At 42.5% G+C, this 21,628-nt stretch overlaps 1 protein-coding gene across 1 annotated transcript in view; it reads right to left on the bottom strand.

Annotated features, from left to right (window-relative positions):
* Positions 1–21,628, bottom strand: part of PREP (prolyl endopeptidase) — a 141,900-nt gene that overhangs the window by 106,186 nt on the left and 14,086 nt on the right. Inside the window, exons 3-5 of the mRNA XM_052646028.1 lie at positions 7,669–7,802; positions 6,457–6,587; positions 3,660–3,869 (exon numbers count right to left, since the gene is read on the bottom strand). Coding sequence (XP_052501988.1) covers positions 3,660–3,869; positions 6,457–6,587; positions 7,669–7,802 — 475 coding nt within the window. The remainder of the gene's footprint in view (positions 1–3,659; positions 3,870–6,456; positions 6,588–7,668; positions 7,803–21,628) is intronic.

Raw genomic sequence — 21,628 nt, 5'->3', positions numbered from 1 at the left:
GACGCACATCAAAAGAGTCAACGGATCTTTGATAAAGGAACAAAGGCAACACGATGAAGAAAAGACAGTCTCTTCAACAAATGGTGCTGTAACCACTGGGCATCCCCGTGCAAAAAATGAATCAAGACAGAGGCCTTACACACTTCGCAAAAATTAACCCAAAATGGATTGCAGGCTTTAAAATGTAAATGCAATCAAGAAACTCCTATAAGAGAGACTTCCCTGGTGGCCTAGTGGTTAAGACTCCACGCTTCCACTGCAGTGGGCATGGGGTTTGATCCCTGGTTGGTGGACTAAGATCCCACATGCTGTGTGGTCAAAAAAAAAAAAAAACCAAAACCTCTAAAAGATAACACAGAAGGAAACCTAGATGACCTTGGGTCTGGTGATGACTTTTTAGATACAATACCAAAGGCATGAAAGAAATACTGAAAAGCCAGACTTCATTAAAATTAAAACCTTCTGCTCCATGAAAGACATTGTTAACAGAATGAAAAGACAAGCCACAGATTGGGAGAAAATATTTGCAAAAGACACATCTAATAAAGGACTGTTATCCAAAATATACAAAGAATTTTTAAAACTCAACAATAGGAAACAAAGACCAAAATAAGAAAATGAATTTTAAAAAGGACCAAAGACCTTAACAGACCTTAGCCTTCCAAAGAAGATATAGAAATGGAAAATAAGCATATGAAAGATGCTCTGCAGCATGTGTCAAGGAATTGCAAATTAAAACAATGAGACGCTACTACATACCTATTAGAATGGCCAAAACCCAGAAAACTCACACCACCAAATGCTGGCCAAGATGTGAAGTAACAGGAATTCTCATTCATTGCTGGTGGAAATGTAATGGTACAGCCACTTCAGGACACAGTCTGGCGGTTTCTTACAAAATTAAACATAAAAGATGCAGAAACTATGCTCGCTGGTATTTACCCAAATGAGCTGAAAACTTAAATCAACACAAAAGTCTGTACACAGGGGTTAACAGCAACTTTATTCATAAATGCCAAAACTTGGAAGCAACCAAGATGTACTTCAGAGGTGAATGGATAAACAAACTACAGTACATCTAGACAACGGAATGTTATTCAGTGCTAAAAAGAACTGAGCTACCAAGCCACAAAAACATACGGTGAAAACTTACATACACATTAGTAAGTGAAAGAAGCCAACCCGAAAGGCTACATACTATGATTCCAAGTATATGACACTCTGGAAAAGGCAAAGTTATAGGGACAGTAAAAATATCAGTGGTTGCCAGGGGCTGGCAGAGGAGGGAAGGATGCACAGGTGGAACACAGAGGATTATTAAGGCAGTGAAAATGCTACAATGCTGGATGCATATCATTATACATTTGCCCAAACCAATGGAAGGTACGACCCCGAGAGTGAACTCTGATGTCAACTATGGATTTGGGGTGATTATGATGTGTCCATAGGCTCATTTATTGTAGCCTCTGGTGGGGATGTTGATAACGGGGGAGGAGGCTATGCATGGATAAGGAACAGAGGGTATATGGGAAATCTTGGTACCTTCTACTCAATTCTGGTGTAAATCTAAATCTGCTCTAAAACATGAAGCCTACTCATAGCTACAGAGAACAAACTGGTGGTTGCCAGAGGGGAGAGAGGTGGGAGGAAGGGCAATATAGGTAAATAGGATTAGAGGTGCAAACTTCCCATTCCCAAATAAATGTCACAAGAATACACTGTATCGCACAGAGAATTTAGTCAACAATTTGCAATAACTTTGTATGGTGACAGATGGAAATGACTTATGATGATTATTTTTATAATGTATAAAAATACTGAATAACCAAAAAAAAAAAAAAGATTAAGTCTATTTAAAAAAAACAAAAGTATCAGTTGATTACCACCCTGGAAATAATCACACATATTTGCTGATTTTGGAGGTTGATATAATGTTGAAGGAAAAAAGGAAGAGGATACCATCACATGAAAACAGAAACGTTTTACAGTACTTGGTGATTCTCCATGGGCTTTCTAGGAACATTGGTAAGAAACACAGGACCAGAATTGCTTAGCCTCACTCAAGAAGTCCTCTACCACACAACCTGAGAGGCTGTTGAGGTCTTCCAGACAAGAGGACAGCAAAATTACAGCTGGGAGATGTTGGTTTTCTTAAATCAACCATGGTTACTAATTATAACTATTTCTGCCAATGGAAGTTGAGGTTAAATAATCATTTTCATGCTTTTCCAGAAGTTAACTTAATAACACTGTCCTCTAACAAGACACAGCTAGTGATAAACATTTTTGGTTTCCTGGGACTTGGAAACAACCATTTTCTAACTCAGCAGCAGTCTTAACACAGGCAGCTAATTCAGTACACAGAGCACAGAGAGCTTTCTTTAGCCAGCATCCTTGAATAAAAAGCCTATTCTTAGCTCCTCCTGCAGTTCATTGGTTGAACTAAGAAAAAGGTACTATAGTAATCTAGTCAAAGGCAGCAAAAGCTAAATGTAGCTGAAAAAAAAAAAAATGAAAAGCATAACAGACTCACTCCCAATTCAACTGAGGGGAAAAGAGAAAAGAAAATGTATCCCCAACGATATAGCAGTTCATGGCAAGGGGACAGCACGTGCAGGAGAAAGCAGTGGACTAGCCTTGCTTCCTGCTAGCTCCACACACTGCAAAAAGTAACTGAGACCCTCCACCCCAGCTCCACATCTTCAGCAAAGAGATGGTAAAACCCACCTGTAAAGACCAACCAAGACAAAACGAAAATGCTTTACACCACATGGAAGTAAGGAGTAGCATAAAGAAGATGATGCTGCCAGCTTGTACCAGCAAGGTACAAGCTATAGGGTCCTTTCTACCTAGGAAGGTGAGAGGTGAAGGGAAAAAAGGGAACCAGTTGCACACAACAGGATCTCTGTGCAACTGAAGAGGAGAACACATGCCCTGGAAGTTAACAAGGACAAAAGTATGCAGACAAATGTGACCAACAGATGACCTGCAACTTCTCAGGAGAGGAAGAGATGTGATTACTGCAAAACTTATCATCACTCATTAAACCTCATTAAAGAAGTCAGTTTTATTAAAAAAAAAAAAATCATCCATTTTCTCCATGACCCTCTTGGGAGACAGCCTACATCTGTGAAGAACAGACACTGCAATAAAAATGGCCCCAATTTTTCACAGTTCCCTGTATTTGTTTCCCCACCCTTGAATGGCCCTGTGACTTGCTTTGGCCAAAAGAAAGCAGTGAAGTGATGTTCCAGGAGCAAGCCCAGGCATCAAGGAGGTTTAGCTCTCTCTTGGAGAGCTGTTGTGCACACAAGCCTGGGCTGGCCTGCTAGAGGATGAGAGACCACATGGAGCTTCATGGAGGCCCCAGACGTGTTCAATTGACTGGCAGCTAATCACAGGTACATGACAGAATTCAGCTATACCCAGAACTGCCTGGCTAATTTGCAGACTCACAAGCAAAAATAAATGGTCATTATTGTGAACCACAAAGTTTTGGCAGGATCTGTTACACAACAATGGTAACAGATACAACATCCTTCAAGGAAACATGATTCTAGACCAAGCAACCTCTACATACGGTCTAGCTTCTTCTCTAAGTTATGTGGAGACACACTTCACTTCATGAAAAAGGTGCTTCATCTAAAGTCTCAACCTACCATCACTTTTCCCATCCTGCTGCGGGTATGCGTTGTAGAACATCCCCTTCCCGTCATGGGTCCAGGCCATACAACTGAACTTGACTCTTTCAAGCACATCTGGAAGCTCTTTGGCACCATCGACTTTCATGAACTTGATAGTCACCCAGTCGGAGCCGCTGGCACTCAGACCATAGGCAAAATATTCACCATCCTCACTGAATGCATAGCCTAAGGGACACATGAGAAATTGTCAGTGAACATGGGAACACAACTCCCAGCCTTGCCACTGTCCACCATGCTGACAAGGGTTTTTCCAGCATGTATGGAGGCAGAGAGCGGCAACAGGAGGAGCAGGAAACTGGTAATGAGAACTCTTCAGGCTCACCCAGGACTTGCAGGAATTTGTCTTATGACCTTGGCCAAATTCCCTAATCTTTCCAGGTCTTAGTTTCTTCATCTGTAAAATGACATACCGAATTATATGACCACCAGGATGCTTCCATTTAAAATTTCTATAATTCAATAAGTAGCTCATTTAAAAGCAGAGCTCATCTGGGATTTCAGCATATTTTATTTATATTCAGAGGGGTGGAGAAAGGGAGGAAGGAAACTGCTTCTAGAGTAATGACTGAATGTAACAGACCTAAACTGGAGCCATTATCTAATTTTTGGAATGGATTCCAAACTACTTGAAATCACTCCTTACTGCCTCATTGTCTGAGAACTGCTGGCATGCAAGGATTAACATTCACACCATCTGACAACCAAAAACCCAGGTAAATGAAGCCTGAGGGTTTGCAATAAAGACTCATGCAGTGCATATTCCAACAGTGACAGTGAAGAGTAAGGAGAGCAACACCGCTGATGGACTAGCCCACTGTGTCCCACCCTCTGGGGCTGTCACAGGCAGAATGTCCTAACCACGGTGCAAGGCTTCTGGACAAATATTCATGTTTCTGTTGGCTTTTACGATCATAAAGAATGTGTAGTATTTGGCACCAGAGATACCCTCTTATGGTGTCTGCTAACCTTCACTGGAGGCTGAAAATCATCTTAAGAAACCAAACTATTTTCAGAGGTTTCCTACTATTTTGAAAGGAACTTCTATGAGTGAAAAATAAAGTTAAAATTTTATAAAACCTATTTATTAATCACTTATAATTCCTATAAAGCATCCAGGCTCATATGTATATAAATAAACAGAAAAGGGTCGAGAAAGTAATGGAGTAAATATTCATTTTTTTGTCTGCATAAGTTATATATAATTTTAAAAATTTCAGGGAAAATGCAAATAAAATATTTTGACTTTAAAATGTGTATTTTTAAAAAGTCATACACTATGAAAGGAATCTGAATGTCTGCTGTTGTGTTAGCTGCTCAGCTGTGTCCAACTCTTTGCAACCCCATGGACTGTACTTGCCAGGCCCCTCTGTCCATGGAATTCTCCAGGCAAGAATACTGGAGTGGGTTGCATTTCCTTCTCCAATAATATGGTCTTCAGAAAACTCAAAGACTGAGACCAAGTTCCATGTCTAATTTACCATGTTATCCATCAGGGCCTGTACATGACAAACATTACAGGAAAAGTTTTTGGAATGTATTACTGAAGTGAGAAACAAGACCCTGTTATAATGAAGTCCTTCTGGGTGAGTTGCAAGATAGACTTTGGTTAAAATGAAGTGAGTTTCTATTCAGAGTATATTACTGCACAGTATCAGTGTATTAAATTCTTTCACAACTCCAAGATCAAATTCAGCGAAGAATACTCACAATAAACTTGCTGGCATCTTATTTCCAATACTAATTATGATTACTCTCAGTACTAATTAGACTAAGGATCATCATTTACATATACAGAATATTGGGGGAGAGGGGGAGGAAGCACTAAATGACTAACTGACTTTATAAAGGGGTCTTTGCACACATCTGCTGAGACAGGGCTCTTTAATTCCCATCTAATCGATTACAGGACTTCAGAGTTCCAACTGCTCAGTTTTGTAGGGCTGAATCTACACTTGAGCTTTTTCAAAAATAGAATATGCTGAGCCAACTCAACTAAACATCTAGAATACTAGTCAGCAATGACTCTCAGAGTGTACAATTTGTAAACCATAGATAGATACAGTGTATAGACAATATTCTTACCCTAAAGTTCGGTGTTTATGGCACAAAGCTGGGGTAATCTTATTGACTCTGGAGGTTATCTTGGGGGAGGTTACTCAGGAGACATACAGCAGCTGAATACACATTTCTGCATATAGCAAAACTTATTCAGTCAGTTTTTAAACTTGCATCCTCAGGGGACAAAGCAACAAGTTGTCAAATTTCTACAAGACTGTGTTTTATACTTTTAATCCTAACATCATAACAATCAACTAATTTAAAAATTCATCACTTTTTCTTGTCAAGGAAGTAGACTTCATATTCTTTCCTGTTTTACATGTACAATTAAAACATTCTTTGTACAACTTAAATTTCTTTTGGAAGAGAATTAATTTTTTTTCCAAATACAGATAGGTCTCAGAGATGCTATAGGAAATGGTGATGATACTTCAAGATCCCAGAAGCCCTAGAAGCTAATTTAGGTCCAGTGTGAATTATTCTCTAGTTCTGCTTCATGCTGTCAGAAGGTATGACCACTCATGTGTTCTAAATATACTGTGCCGAAATCAGCTTTCCCAACACTGCATGTGCGTCTATTCCACAATATGGTTCACACTGTGTCTGGTCTCTCAGGGATGGGACGACTGCACCCACATCAGAGCTGTCAGCGCGGGGCCCAGGACTCCCGCGGGCCTGGCTATGGAGCCCTCACCTCGGAGCGCCACTGTGCCATCATCGGAGAGTATGTTGGGGTCGAGGAACACTCTGGCTTCACCCTCTAAAGAATCCTGTACATATAATACTCGTTGGTTCTGCAAACCTGTATTGTAAAAATAGAAATACCTGGGGGACAGAGACGGTCTTTATTTAGTTGAGGAGTAAAACCAAACACATAGAAACAAAAGGAAAAACAACATACAAAGGTATAATTGCAGATACGCTGTGCCAGGGGACTAGAGTGGAAGGTCCCACCAGCTCCCTGTACCTAGAATTTGTTACCTGAATTGCTTTAGGTATTAAAATAATTCACTGTGATTCTGCACATCAGCTAAATAAAGTCTGCTTTGTATGCTAAAATGAAAACTGATTTTCAGTAAAGCAGTAACTTTTCTTTTTCAGTGGAGAAGACAGCAGATTTGCTAAAATGTACCAGTTCCCTTCCTTAGTCATGCCCCTAGGGCAAGGGGCGGGCAAACCTTTTCTGTAATGAGCAAGACTGCAAACTATTTAGGCTTTGGGCACCATACAGACTCAATCCTGCAGTCGCGGTACAAAAGCAGCCATGAATAACACAAGCAAATGACCATGGCTGTGTGCCATTTAAACTTCATTTGCAAAATAGGAGGTGGGCGAGGCTGGGCACGCAGAGCATACTTTGCTGATCCCTGTGTTGGGGGAGTCTAATAATTTCTAAAGTAAATCTGTGGTAGTGGTTCCAAAAAGACTTAAAAGGTGAACAAGAGGCTATGTTTTAAGTGACTGTCAGAGGGAGAGGAACAAGAGAGGTGAGTTAATGGGTGCTCCCTCTTGGCCTACTGCCATTCTTGGATGGAAGAAATGCATCCAATAAAGTCTTTTCATGTAGTATAAGCCAAAGAGGATTAATTTTAGAGGCAAATAAATCTCCACTGCTGTCTATGAATCATGCTATCTCACCAATTACTAGCCACAAGACAGCTACTTCCTACAGTCTAGTTTCATCCTAGGACACATCTCTGCCAAATTTCTTAGTCCTTAAGAATGTGGACAACAGACCAAAAAAAAAAAAAAACTATTTTCATAGTCAAGCATAGAGATGAATTGATTTTATAATGTTTGTAAAGTTTATAAACTGGTAAGTTATTTGGAATTTGTACTGTAAAATTTAAGAAAGTACTAGATTAGAAAAGCAAAAAGAAAATGAAATGAAAGCAAGTTCACATACCTTTTCCCTTTCTTGAAGTGGCAGCTATACTTGGGATAGTCATACAATTCAGTCATTCTCTCTTTGTATAAACCTCTAATAGGACACTGCTCAAGAAATGGCACGGTAATCTTGTTCTGGGCCTCCACGAAAGCCTGGAGAGAAAATTTAAATGAACAAAGCATGTCAGACGTAAAATTTTCCACATGGAGTATTATCCATTAATATTACCAGCAAGATTCAGCAATTTCACTCCCGGGACTATATCCTAAGGAGACAAAAACATTATATTGAGGAGACATCTGCACCCCCATGCTGACAGCAGCTTTATTTACAATAGTCACAACATGGAAACGACCAAAGTGTCCCCTGACAGACGAATGAATGAAGAAAATGTGGACCACATATAGACAAGTATAATCCAGTCATAAAAAGAGTAGGAAATTCTGCCATTCGTGAGAACACGGATGGAACTTGAGGACATTAAGTCTAACGGAGAAAGAGGAATACTGTAGGATCTCACTCACATGTGGACTAATGTAAAACAAAACCAAAATCCACAAACTCATAGAAAAATCAGATTTGTGGTTACTAGAGGCAGGAAGGAGATAAGGCAAGTGGGAATTGAATGAAGGTGGTCAAAATGCACAAACTTCCAGTTGTAAGATAACTAAGTACTAGGTATGTAGTGTACAACATGATGACTATAACTGACATTGCTTCAAGAGATATAAAAGTTGTTAAAAGGGAATAAAATCCTGAATTCTCATCCCAAGCAAAAAAATCTTTTTTCTTCTTTCTTTTCCTATCTGAATGAGTCAATGGATGTCAACTAAACTTGTCCCGGTGATCACTTCATTTTACAAGTAGATCAAATCATTATGCTGTGCACCTTAAACTTACACAGTGTTGTACATCAACTATATCTCAGTAAAACCAGGAAAAAAGACTTCTGAAAAATATATGAGCAAAAGCATACTTTCCCTCAATAAATAGTAATACTCACATGGCACTCTGTACCAAGCAAGTATTAACTCATTTAGAACTCATATTCCAATGCAGAAGGTTATTTTTCAGCCTAACTTTACGGATGGGAAGACTAAGTCTTCAGTTCAGTTCAGTCGCTCAGTCGTGTCCGACTCTTTGCGACCCCATGAACTGCAGCATGCCAGGCTTCCCTGTCCATCACCAACTCCTAGAGTCCACCCAAACCCATGTCCATTGAGTTGGTGATGCCATCCAGCCATCTCATCCTCTGTCGTCCCCTTCTCCTCCTGCCCTCAATCTTTCCCAGCATCAGGTCTTTTCAAATGAGTCAGCTCTTCGCATCAGGTGGCCAAATCTTAGACTGGTTCAAAAGCTGACGAACATCGCACAGCTGGGAAGTGGCAGGGCCAGTTCTTGAATCTGTTCTCAATGAACACACCATACCACTGCTCAGATCACACACTGTCAAGAAAGGGCACTCACCCCAGGCCAAGGCTCCCGGCTTTTCAGCAGCCAGTGATCCCCAAATATCAGATATAAAGAAACCAAGCTAGAGATACCCAGGTACTATCTATCCAAGCCAGAGATACCCAGGTACTATCTAACCAAGCCAGAGATACCCAGGTACTAGCTTATCAATTTTGTTTTTGACAATTTTTCCAAGACCTACTACCCTTGTCAACTCGAGAACTTTGCTAAATGTTGAAACTATAGAATATTAAAAAAAAAAAAAAGAAACAAACATTGGAAAGTGGGTGGCACTGAGTAAGTTTATTGACAACAATGGTTTGGAAGAAAAGCAAGAGGTAGCCTCAGGAGATCAGGAGATGCTGGCAGAGGAAGTGACAGTTTCTACAACAGATCAGTTGTATCCAAGCTTAGCCTGTTTATAACTAAGCAGTCAGAAAGGTTATAATACTGTAATACTATAAAATCTGGACTTCATAATAACTCACATCTGGCTATTAGAAATGAAGCATGAATAAATGTATCAGCTCAACTGAACGTTGAATCAGATATCTACGCAAAGGCAAACTGTTTTGATAGGAGAAAACTTCAGGAAATGAACAACTTACTATATTCGGAATGGCACACAAAAGATGCGTTATTGTCAGAGTCCACCCAGACCAAAATGGTCTTTAAATGGGCTCTCCTTACACAAAGCAATGACCCCATGCTGGAGAACCACGACTCTGTGCTGAGAGAAAGCTGCTCTAAAACTCAAGGTTTATAATGTGCTTGAAAACAAGCGGGAAAGAGTATGAGGTATGACTACAGTGATTAACAAGAGTTTTGCAAGAGATCAATTCAAGAGAAATAAAACAGTTACGGATCACATTTCTCATTTCAATCAAACAGAAAATAAAACTGAGTGCCACAGAAATACAACTCCAACTGCCTATCATGAGGGATTGGCAAACCTCACCATGGCCTGCTTTCCTATGGTACTCGAGCCTAGAATAGGGTTTATATTTTTAACAGCTGGGTGCAGGCAAGGGTGGAAAACCTATGACCTGGGTGACTCACATCATCTAAAACATTTCCCATGTGGCCCTTTCCAGGAAGTTTGCTGACTCCACTCTATCTCATTACAAAGTGTCCACAAAGATACTTTTTGCTTTTTAGTTATAAAATCGATGCACAGCTGCAAAGCCACAACGGGCAGCACTCTGGGGTGGGGTGGGAGTGGGGGTGTGGTGTGCAGTGGTATGGTGTGTGTGTGTGCGTGTTGGCACTCTAGGGGGGTGTATTGTGTGTGTAGCATTCTGGGGGGGCAGTAGTTGAGGGGTGGGTATGGGTATGCACAGCATTCTAGGGCGGTTGGGGTGGTGGGTGTGTGTGTTAGTCACTCAGTCATGTCTGACTCTGCAACACCATGGACTGTAGCCCACCAGGCTCCCCTGTCCATGGGATTCTCCAAGCAAGAATACTGGAGTGGGTTGCCATTTCCTTCTCCAGGGGATCTTACCGACCCAGGGATCAAACCCAGGTCTCCTGCATTGCAGGCAGATTCTTTATCGTCTGAGCCACCAGGAAAGCAAAAGCATTACCTGATTTCATGGGTGAAGTAAACTGGACCTTTTGACATGACCTTCCCTCCTGTCCCTGGCCTCAGTCCACTGAGCTCCCCTCCCAGCCTTTGTCTCTGCTGGGTCACCTGTCCGCTAGGTCCGTCCCCCTATCTCCGTGGGAGGTGGGAGCCTGAGCATCTCAAGCCCCATTTACTGCTGGCTCCGTGTCACCCTGGGTGTGCAGCCTTACCGACACGGAAGTGGAGGCAGGTGGTAATAAGGTCACCTGGCCAGGGTCACTCAGTGAGTTAGCAACAGCACTGAAGCCAGAGTTCGGTTCTTTCAGTCACTGTAACAGTGCCCGAGGCTGACCCCTGGCCTGCTACTCTTTTACCTGGCCTTTTACCTTTTAAAAGGGCTCCTCTTGCTCTGGGTGGAGAACAGACTATGGGGGAGCAAAAGCGGAAACAGGGAAGCTGGTTAGGAGGCTCAGGCAGTAGTCTGGTGACAGACAAGTCCATGTAGAATGGCCTGTCTCAAAAAGGAGCAGGGATGGGACAGAAGGGAGGAATGGGAGTGTGGACAGAGAAGATGGGTAAGCCCACGCTCACATCTCAGTCAGATGGTTGGTTACTAGAAGGGTCTCAGCAGAACATTCAAGCTACTGAGGGCTCCCACCCTGAGACCCAGCGGGCTGAGAGTCCTAGAAGGACCCTTTCCACTGGGGGTCCTCTGAGGAAGAAGCCCTGCGGCCTTCATTTCCCTAGTCCTTCTGCTTTGTGTCTGTATGAGGCTGCACCTAGGCCTGACCCTGGCTCTAGGAGGACCACAGTGGCTCCATGAGCCACAGATCCGTAGTTCATTTTCCCTGCAAAGGTGAACTGTGCTCACCCATGGATTCTCTATGCTGCTTGGCTTCTCTTGGTACAATCACAACTGTTGCCACAGAGTCCATCTCACAACAAAGCAGGCACGCTGGCTCTTCTCATACAAACTGTTCAGAAAACCATCAGAACAGTCATAACAATGCTACTAAATAACCAGGCTCATTATATCCAATATGTCACCCACAACTGTTAGTCAATTACTTTAACTAGAGCAATATTTCAAGATGACACCCTTCCAATACGTAGATGCAAACAATGTTCGAGTTCTTAACAATCTAAGTTCTATCATAACACACATCTTTATAATATGAGCAGGTCCTCTTCATGAAGGTGCAGATAAAACTTGTTAAGAGGTTTGTGAAATTTAGGGTCCCAAAGATTACCAATGATGACTTCTTGGTCATTTATGGATTTAACAGTCTGACATCTTCCTCTGAAAATTAGAACACATTTGAGGGAAAGGAAGAAGAGGTATAAGGATAATGAAAAGAAAAACTTGAGCAATTGTATGATGATAAAGAAGCAGGGTGAGGAGAATTAAATTATTCTTGTCCTGTAGGAGTCTCAGTATCCAAACTCATACTCCAGGGTATTATTAAAATCACTGAAACTCGAAAGCCCATGAAATGACACCAGCAGCTGAGCTTTTTAAAGAGGATCACGAGTTTAGATTTTATAGCTATGGATGAGTCTGAACACATTTTTCTAAGAATAGTTGCTCAAAGCTAAGAAATCCAATTCACATTTCATTTTGCCTTAACTATTAGAAACCTTCAAAGGGAAGTTTCAGTTATGCAAGACTTCTAAATCCTGTTGTACAACACTGTGTTAACCATATTATACTATACACATTAAACACTGTTAAGAGAGTAGAACTCAAGTTAAATGTTCTTACCATAATTTAATAAAAAGAAAACACAGCTACCTGCAAAGTGTTGCTCAGTTTGGGAGCTGGAGATGCCTTTACCTTTACTGTTTCCAGAATTTTTTCCAACTTGTCCTCACATCAATCCACTAAACAGCTCAAGTCCTTTCACAAGCACAAGTCTTACATATATGAATAAAGAGGATGCACAGGTTACTTATTAGATAAAGTATATAATGCACATAGGGCTTCCATGGTGGCTCAGTGGTAAAGAATCCACCTGCCAATGCAGGAGGCGTGGAAGATCTCCTGGAGGAGGGAATGGCAGCCCACTCCAGTATTCTTGCCTGGAAAATCCCATGCACAGAGGAGCCTGGTGGGCTACAGTCCATGGGAGGGTCACAAAAGAGTCAGGTATGACTGAGCGACTAAAAAACAACACAGAGCATCATGATGCACAATACAGGAATAAAAAGATGAATCACACACATAAAGATAAAAGCTCTAGGGGAACAAAGGAAGGGAAAGCCACTCCCAGGACAGGGTGGAGTGGGCCTCAGAGAGTGGGGCAGGCAGGCAGTCCGGTGGCAGAGAGGGACTTCCAGCTGGGAGACTGACTGTGGCGTGGGTACCATTCGAGTGAAACCAGGGATAGTGCTACCTACATCCCACAGACCTGGAGGAGTTTTAGCTGCAAATTCTACACACACAAGGGTGTATATATGTAGGTGTGTGTACATGTATACATACATATGTGTACATATACATATGCACACAAACATGTGTGGATGACACAAACACTCTATATATATATATGAGTGTGCTGGTTAAAGCAACTATGGTCAAGGCAAGTGGTTGGTGTCACAGCACGGACTGGTGGTGTTTTCTGTATAGTCCTGAGTAAGGAGCCGAGAGCATCCTGGAGGCCAGAGTGGGAAGCACCCGGACCCCCTCTCTTTGCTGGGAGTATAGCAGAATTCAGAAATGACTCCCCAGGTGCAAGGATACACCCACAAAAAAGAAGACAAGAGGTGGCACAGTTCATCTGGGAGGCTGCAGGACCCAGGGCCAGGAGGGCTGGGTGACCACATGGAAAACTAGAGGCAGGTCGTGCCAAACACAGTGAGAGGCAGCTGCTCCAGCAAACGGGTCTAGAAATTAAGACTAGAGAAGAATGGAGTCACGTACTTTACAGGACACACTTAGGAACTGACACCCCACAAATGAAAAAAAAAAAAGCACACCATATTTTCCAGTGTTCTCTGAACATTTACAAACATTACCAGTACATCAGATCAGACCAAAAAGGAAATCTTAAATTCCAAGAAAAGCTTCTTTGGGTCACAGTTGTAACTATAATGCTGTTATACTGACCCAGGGAGGTGCCTTTCTCTTCCTGGCCCCACAAACCCCTACAAACCCCAAGGACAAGAAATGTCGAATCCAATTGGTGAGATCCCAAAATCCATAAGGCTTATCTTTTAACATTAAAAGCCCAGTGTGACTACAAAGAAAGCAAAGAGCATCAAGAGATGGATTCAGTTTTCCTTCTTGTTTGGTGAGTTCATCAGATATATTTTAGCTAGTGATTCTTTTGCTCTCTGAGCTACTGAAATTTTTTGCTTTCATAATTTGAAAATGTTACACAGGACCAAAATGTTTCAAGGTAGTTTTAAACACACCAAAAATGTCTAAAATATGAAAATACTGGAATCCAAAACGTAACAATTTAACTGGATTTTTTTTTTTGAAAATAAACTGCCCCAAATTTAATTCTGCCAATAAATAAAGAAAAAAAAAAATTAAAAGTGGGTCCCTGTCTACTCTCAGGGCAGGAAGGCCCCCATTGAGCTTCCTGCTGCATGTGGGTGACAGACCAGGTAGAGCCTTCCAAAAGCCCTTCCAGGTCTCTTTCCACCTGCTCTGCCTGTCCCCAAGAGGGCAAATCAACTTGTTCCCCCACTGGGCGAGTTACTGCCAATCAAAGGGGAAGGAAACAGAAAGTCTCACTATGACCTTAGATTCAAGCCTTGGTCTCAAACCTCGCCATTACCAGGGAGCTCATTCGCAGGTGGAACGCTAACCTGACCTGGCTCTGTTCTTCAGTGTGCATACTACTACTGACCAGGAGCCTGGCATGGACAGAGGCCATCTGCACATCAAGTCCAAATCTAACTTAAAACCCACCCAGGAAGAAGTTAAACACATACATATCCTCTCTTGAATAACTCTTGTATCAATGAGGAAATCCAAACAATAACAAGACTATTTCAAAAATAAGAAAACCAAATCTGTTAGGAATTAAAGTTCTTGTTGTTGTTTAGTTGCTCAGTCGTGTCTGACTCTGCTACACCATGGACTGCAGCACGCCAGGCCTCTCTGTCCTTCACTATCTCCCTGAGTTTGCCCAAGTTCATGTCCACTGAGTCCGTGATGCCATCCAACCATCTCATCCTCTGTCGTCCTCCTCTCCTTTTGCCATTAAAGTTCTTAGAATGTGACAAAAACACCTGAAGCTGACATCTGTTTCTTTTCAGTATCTTAGGATGCCCCACTGATAGACTGGAGGTGGCACGGTGGGTGAGGTGTGACCTCTGCTAGCCATCAGAACTCCCCTCCCTGAGATCCAGGCATTCGTCCAGGGCCGGGCAGGACACCCATGCAGAAGGAGGCTCAGGGCTGGTCCAGGGGTTTGTTTAATGACTCACACACATCGAGGCAGCTGACCTGATCGAGTCCACAGCACAGATTCAGGAGCGTACCTGGAACAGGCTTGGGGGAAGAAGTCAGGGCCTGGGTCTGCCATGTGCTGAAGGGCAGCGCCCACACTGTGATGGATGAAGTACGTGTGGCCCAGGGAAGATGCTCTACACCCAGATACAAGGCTAGGTCTGGAAAATGAGTCACACCTTCAGGAAGTCTGGGGTTCACCCTCTCTTGATCAGATTTTATCATTTCTGGGTGCCAGCAGCTTACACTAAATGTCATAAAATGTCAGTGATACCCCTGTCTATATTTTAACTATGTTAACTCCTTTCTACATTCTTCACATAAGTAAACCCTGTTCATTTTCATAGGCAGAATCTTCCATCAATTCTCTTTGACATATAACAGTCAATAACGTAGTTATGAACCCAGGACAAGCAACCAGAATCCTTTTTTAGGAACCGAGGTGAACAACGGAAGGAGAGGTTATCTCATGACATTTGGGCTGTGTAAAACCTGAAGGGGCAAGGACCATCTTTCTCTATCATGTGGGAGAGGCTACTGGAAAACAAAACAATCAGAAGAGCAGATTACCTAAGAGACAGGGACAGACAGGTTAACAGAAATATCACAAGCAGTCCTAAATCAAGCTGTGCCTTACGGCATGTACTGATCTTCAATTACACAAGCCTCTCAGCTCTTTTTTAAAAAATATGTATAAAGGTGCCGTTTATCATGAGTCCTGACTGATACAGCTCTTCCAAGAGGCCCTCAGCTCAAGCACCCCAAGCTGGAAGAGGATGAACCCACCAGAAGCTTGCCGGAGGGGCTGCATGGGAAAGCCTGGAAAAAGTGATCATCAGTAAACGAGAAAGAGTGAAATATTAATTAAACATTCTAATCGAAAATCTTTAAGGTAACAAAAAAATAAAATAAAAATAAATCAATGAGTTAGAAAATTAAAGGATACAACTTAAAAGTTCTAGAACCATTCCTTTCTAAAAACACCACATTCAACCAAAGTTCTGGCTAAACTAATTATAAAGAGGAAAGAAGTTACAGACACTGGAAATTTGAAATGATAAAGACAGACACACAAACATGGAAAATAAAGTCATTGTAAGAAATATTTCACATAACCCCATGCTAGTAAGTTTTAAAATCTCAATGACATGGACAATTTTCTAGGAAATACAAACCACTAAAATGGATCCAAATAAAAGGAGATATGAACAGAGCCCAAGAATTAACTGCAATAAAAGAACCTGTCCTAGATAGCGCTAAAGCTTTAAATGATCAAGCGGATAATCCCTGTGCTATTTAAGCCACTTAATAATAAATGCAATAGCAACCATTTATTAAGCACTTACTTGTGAGAGATGGGAATACCAGACTACCTGACCTGCCTCTGAAGAAATCCGTATGCAGGTCAGGAAGCAACAGTTAGAACTGGACATGGAACAACAGACTGGTTCCAAATAGGAAAAGGAGTACGTCAAGGCTGTATATTGTCACCCTGCTTATTTTACTTCTATGCAGAGTACGTCATGAGAAATGCTGGACTGGAAGAAACACAAGCTGGAATCAAGATTGCCAGGAGAAATATCAATCACCTTAGATATGCAGATGACACCACCCTTATGGCAGAAAGTGAAGAGGAAATAAAAAGCCTCTTGATGAAAGTGAAAAAGGAGAGTGAAAAAGTTGGCTTAAAGCTCATCATTCAGAAAACGAAGATCATGGCATCTGGTCCCATCACTCCATGGGAAATAGTTGGGGAAACAGTGGAAACAGTGTCAGACTTTATTTTTTTGGGCTCCAAAATCACTGCAGATGGTGACTGCAGCCATGAAATTAAAAGACACTTACTCCTTGGAAGAAAAGTTATGACTAACCTAGATAGTATATTCAAAAGCAGAGACATTACTTTGCCGACTAAGGTCCATCTAGTCAAGGCTATGGTTTTTCCAGTGGTCATGTATGGATGTGAGAGTTGGACTGTGAAGAAGGCTGAGTGCTGAAGAATTGATGCTTTTGAACTGTGGTGTTGGAGAAGACTCTTGAGAGTCCCTTGGACTGCAAGGAGATCCAGCCAGTCCATTCTGAAGGAGATCAGCCCTGGGATTTCTTTGGAGGGAACGATGCTAAAGCTGAAACTCCAGTACTTTGGCCACCTCATGCGAAGAGTTGACTCATTGGAAAAGACTCTGATGCTGGGAGGGATTGGAGGCAGGAGGAGAAGGGGACGACAGAGGATGAGATGGCTGGATGGCATCACTGACTCGATGGATGTGAGTCTGAGTGAACGCCGCGAGTTGGTGATAGACAGGGAGGCCTGGCGTGCTGCGATTCATGGGGTCGCAGAGAGTCGGACACGACTGAGCGACTGAACTGAACTGAACTGAACTGTGCCTACCACTCTGCTACATGCTTCACTAACATTATCACTCAGTTTTTACCACTACCATATACAGTAGCTTTCTCCAAATTATAAATTAGAGAATTGAAGTTTAGAGAGGTTGATAAGCATAACCAATGTCACACCTCTGATAAAATTGTGGAGTTAAAATTCAAACCTGCCTACCTCTAAAGCTATTCATTAAAAAACTATACATTGTTGCTTTCCAATGAATAAACAGGTTCCAAGATCTTGGAAGAGTTCTCATCTGCTGCTGGGAAGAACAGGGTAGAAATGAAGTTCTGGAAGAAGGGAGACATTAGGATGCTACTGAATGTCTGGCTCAGTGGCAATGCATGCCTGAACCAGGCAGTGCCAGCGGGGATAAAAACAAGAAGGGTATGAGATTTTACAGAGGCAACTGGAGGTCCAGAAAATCATGCTCATGATTATACACAGAACTGCTCCAAATGGTCAGAGTGCCATCCAGTGCTATACAGGAGAGTTCTGGAAGTCTTTATTATGACATACGCCTTGATTTCGCCCAATGAGAAAAATCAGAATCACAAATAAAATCCCTCCAGTTTACAAAGATGCTCTGAACAAGTGAGGCATCAATGAGAATTTTAGCTGCTTGAAAGTGCCCTCTATAAAGCAAAGCTATTATTGTTCTCTGCTGCTGCTGCTACTGCTGCTAAGTCGCTTCAGTCATGCCCGACTCTGTGCGACCCCAGAGACAGCAGCCCACCAGGCTCTGCCGTCCCTGGGATTCTCCAGGCAAGAACACTGGAGTGGGTTGCCATTTCCTTCTCCAATGCATGAAAATGAAAAGTAAAAGTGAAGTCGTTCAGTCGTGTCTGACTCTTAGGGACCCCATGGACTGTAGCCCACCAGGCTCCTCCGTCCATAGGATTTTCCAGGCAAGAGTACTGGAGTGGGTTGCCATTGCCTTCTCTTTATTGTTCTCTAATCATCTCTATAAAGCAAAGGTATTACTGTTCTCTAATCATGTCTAAGCATTCTCTAAGGCAGTTTTTCCAAGCTTTTTGGATCTTAACAATTACCAGATGAGGTGCTTAGGAAACAGATTCCTACTCCTATCAGATACTCTAAAAGTAGATCTTGGGCATGTCTATTTTTAACAAGTACCCAGGTGATTTTTGGGCTTCTCAGGTGGCTCAGTGGGTAAAGAATCCACCTGCAAAGCAGAAGGGTTCGATCCTTGGGTTGGGAAGATCCCCTGAAGGAGGGCACGGCAACCCACTTTAGTGTTCTTGACTGGAGAATCCCATGGACTGAGGAGCCTGGTGAGCTGCAGTCCACATGGCTGCAAAGAGTTGGACACGACTGAAGCGACTAAGCACAGATGCATGCACGCACAGGTGGTTTTTAACACTGAGTGCTTTCCCCCTGGACATGGCGGACATCTAAGAGAAAAGAAAGCGGCTCAGAGAAGTCACAGTTCTCTTCATTCTTTAGCTGTTGGTTCTTTAATAACTGTTTTCCCAAAGATAGCATGTCTGATGTCAACATTTCTCACAGAGGAAATGTAGATTATTGGAACCAAAGCTGAGTAGTGCTTATGGGGAAAATATTAATGTTAAATGTACTCGAGCACCTCAAGAATTTCATCAATGGTTTGGGGGCTGCTTTTCCTGGTGGTGAACAAATGGGGCAAGACTCCCAGCCTCTACTCAAGGTGTGGCTCAGCCTCCTTTTGGCACTTACCTCCAGCAGCTCAAAGGTTAAGGGGCTCACCATCTCCAATCTCTGGTCTGCCTAGGATGGCATGTGATTCCAAGCTGGCACGGACCACGTTTCTCTTGCTCACGACAGCTCATCCTTCTCCTCACCCCCATGTAATCTAATGTTCCGATTAGTGGCCACACAAGTAAACACAGGACAGAGGGGGAAAGAGAAGGAAACCAGTGGACCTGTGGCATTTGGGCTGCCAGGGTCCATCTTCCTCGCCAGGGTTCTCCCTGCTTAGTGAGAGAACTCCACATAGCTGTCCTGCCACTGCAGAAGCAAAAGAAGGTCCCCAAGGTTTCTACCAAATCTTTTCTCACTGCCACAGTACAGCCAAGGGATGAGCACAAACATGTCTGGAGCCTGGCCACACAGAACTCCCTCTCCTGGGATGCAGTCAGTGAGCAAGTGACAGAGGGCTGAAGGATGGTAATCACTGATGCCATTAGCAGTGCTGCCTGAAAAGTGGAAATTCCCACCATGGAGCTCTAGAACTACCTGGTTCCTGCCTGCTCCAAGCCTAGCTCTCCAGTCCACCCAGAAGCTGGCCTCATTGTCCCTGCCATGAATTCCTTACTTGCCAAACGTCTCCAGAATTCATTTCGGCTGCTTGCCTCAAAAATCCCATTGCAGAAAGCAAGAAAAAGACAAAAGAAAGGACTGCTTAGAAAAGAGGATGGCCCAGTACCAGCAAACTCTATCATACTTTGGACAATTACCCCAAGCAGAGATCAAAAGGACATGGTTCCCTAAATACACGTTTCAACTGTGGATTTACAAGAAACCATACTAAGGCTAAACATTTCTGTAGGTGATGAAACATTTTAAGACCTTAGAAGTCTTGGAGACTGAGATAATAACTGGTAATGTATTTACCTAAAGCATTTCCTGTTTCTAGGAAAAACATAGTAGTAATTCTCAATCCAGGTCCTTACATGAAACATTAATAATGGAGGGCAGGGCATTTCACGATGGGTTCATAAACACCAATTAAAAGAGGTGTTTACCTAACAGCTTCAAGGTAATCTTTGGCCTAGTTTAATCATTGCACTTTAGAACAATAAAACCACACTTACAAGTCACAGTTCCAACCACGGGCAAAGGTGGAGATTCAATGCTCAAAATATAGGTATCTTTTTCTAAGACACTAGATTTCAAAAGGAAAATGCTGCCTACTTTTGTAGATGAAAATAAAAAGACACAGATATCTCTTAAGTTCAACATTCTGAGTAAGCAAATAAGAGGACTAGAGTCTGAAGGTCTACATTTCAATACATTGAAGCAGCAACACCTAAGCTGCACCACCTTTGTATAGAGCTCTGCTGAGCATGGAAAATGAACTGTTACACGCATTTTCTCAGCTGGGTGTTGCTAAAACTTGGATCTAGATGAACTGAGTGTGACTATATTCATTTTATAGATGAAGAAAAGAAATCCCAGGTAAGACATCTGGCTGTACTCACAGGTCAAGAAAATGGAAGCCTACAGGCTATGACTTCCAGTTCCATCTGGCAAATACTCTGTTCCTCTGCCCTGTGTCCCAACAGAAGTGACACCAGAAATGTCTGGAAACTCACAGTACAAAAACCATGTTCACAGTTTGTCCTAAAGTCTACAAAAGAACACTGCAAACCAAAACCAGTCTTCTATGCTGTGAATTATATCCAGTATTCCTCCACTCCCAGTCAGCTTCATGTGCTGTCTGCTGGCTTAGAGACACTGAACTAGCCCTTCACATGAGTGTACATCCTGGAGCAAGCTTTCCCTCTGTAGGCTCTGCTGCCTGACAGCCTGAGGGGGAGATGCGAGTGGACAAAAGGATCTCAGCTCCCCCAGCCCCTCATCAGTTCTTGCCCATGATGGCCATGCCCCACACTAGGGAGACCACACCACACAGGGAAATCTAGGCCAGACTGATATGAGCACAGAGCGAGCAGCTCTTCATGCTATATCCTTTTAGGGTCAATCTTAAAGAACAACAACAAAAGTGAGCAGAAAACCACATATCAGAAGTTAGGATTCCAGGGAAAGGAGCTGACTGCCCTAAACGTTGTTCTCCACTGAACCTCTGTGACATTAAAATACCTAGAGAAATCCTAGGCTATTTAACATCCTAGAGCTGATCAGAAGTCTTTTGAGATTTAAATCTTTCTCGCAGAGGAAGGGAGGAGTATACGCAGGGGAAGGGGATGTTTCCAGCTTCCTTACCTGTAAAAGTGAGGGACTTCTGCTCACTACCTTCATAGCCCCTTCTCAAAAGGTATAACAGGCAACCCTTAACTATTCCTCCAAATAGGGGGTAGGGAGCAAATAATGTCTTAGAAAAGAAGATCTCTGTTTCTTTGATCCTCTATGAAACAAATGATAATTTTTTAGG

Source organism: Budorcas taxicolor, chromosome 9 (genome assembly GCF_023091745.1).
Source record: "Budorcas taxicolor isolate Tak-1 chromosome 9, Takin1.1, whole genome shotgun sequence".
NCBI classification, from domain to species: Eukaryota; Metazoa; Chordata; class Mammalia; order Artiodactyla; family Bovidae; genus Budorcas; species Budorcas taxicolor.
This window is presented reverse-complemented; position numbering and strand designations above follow the sequence as displayed.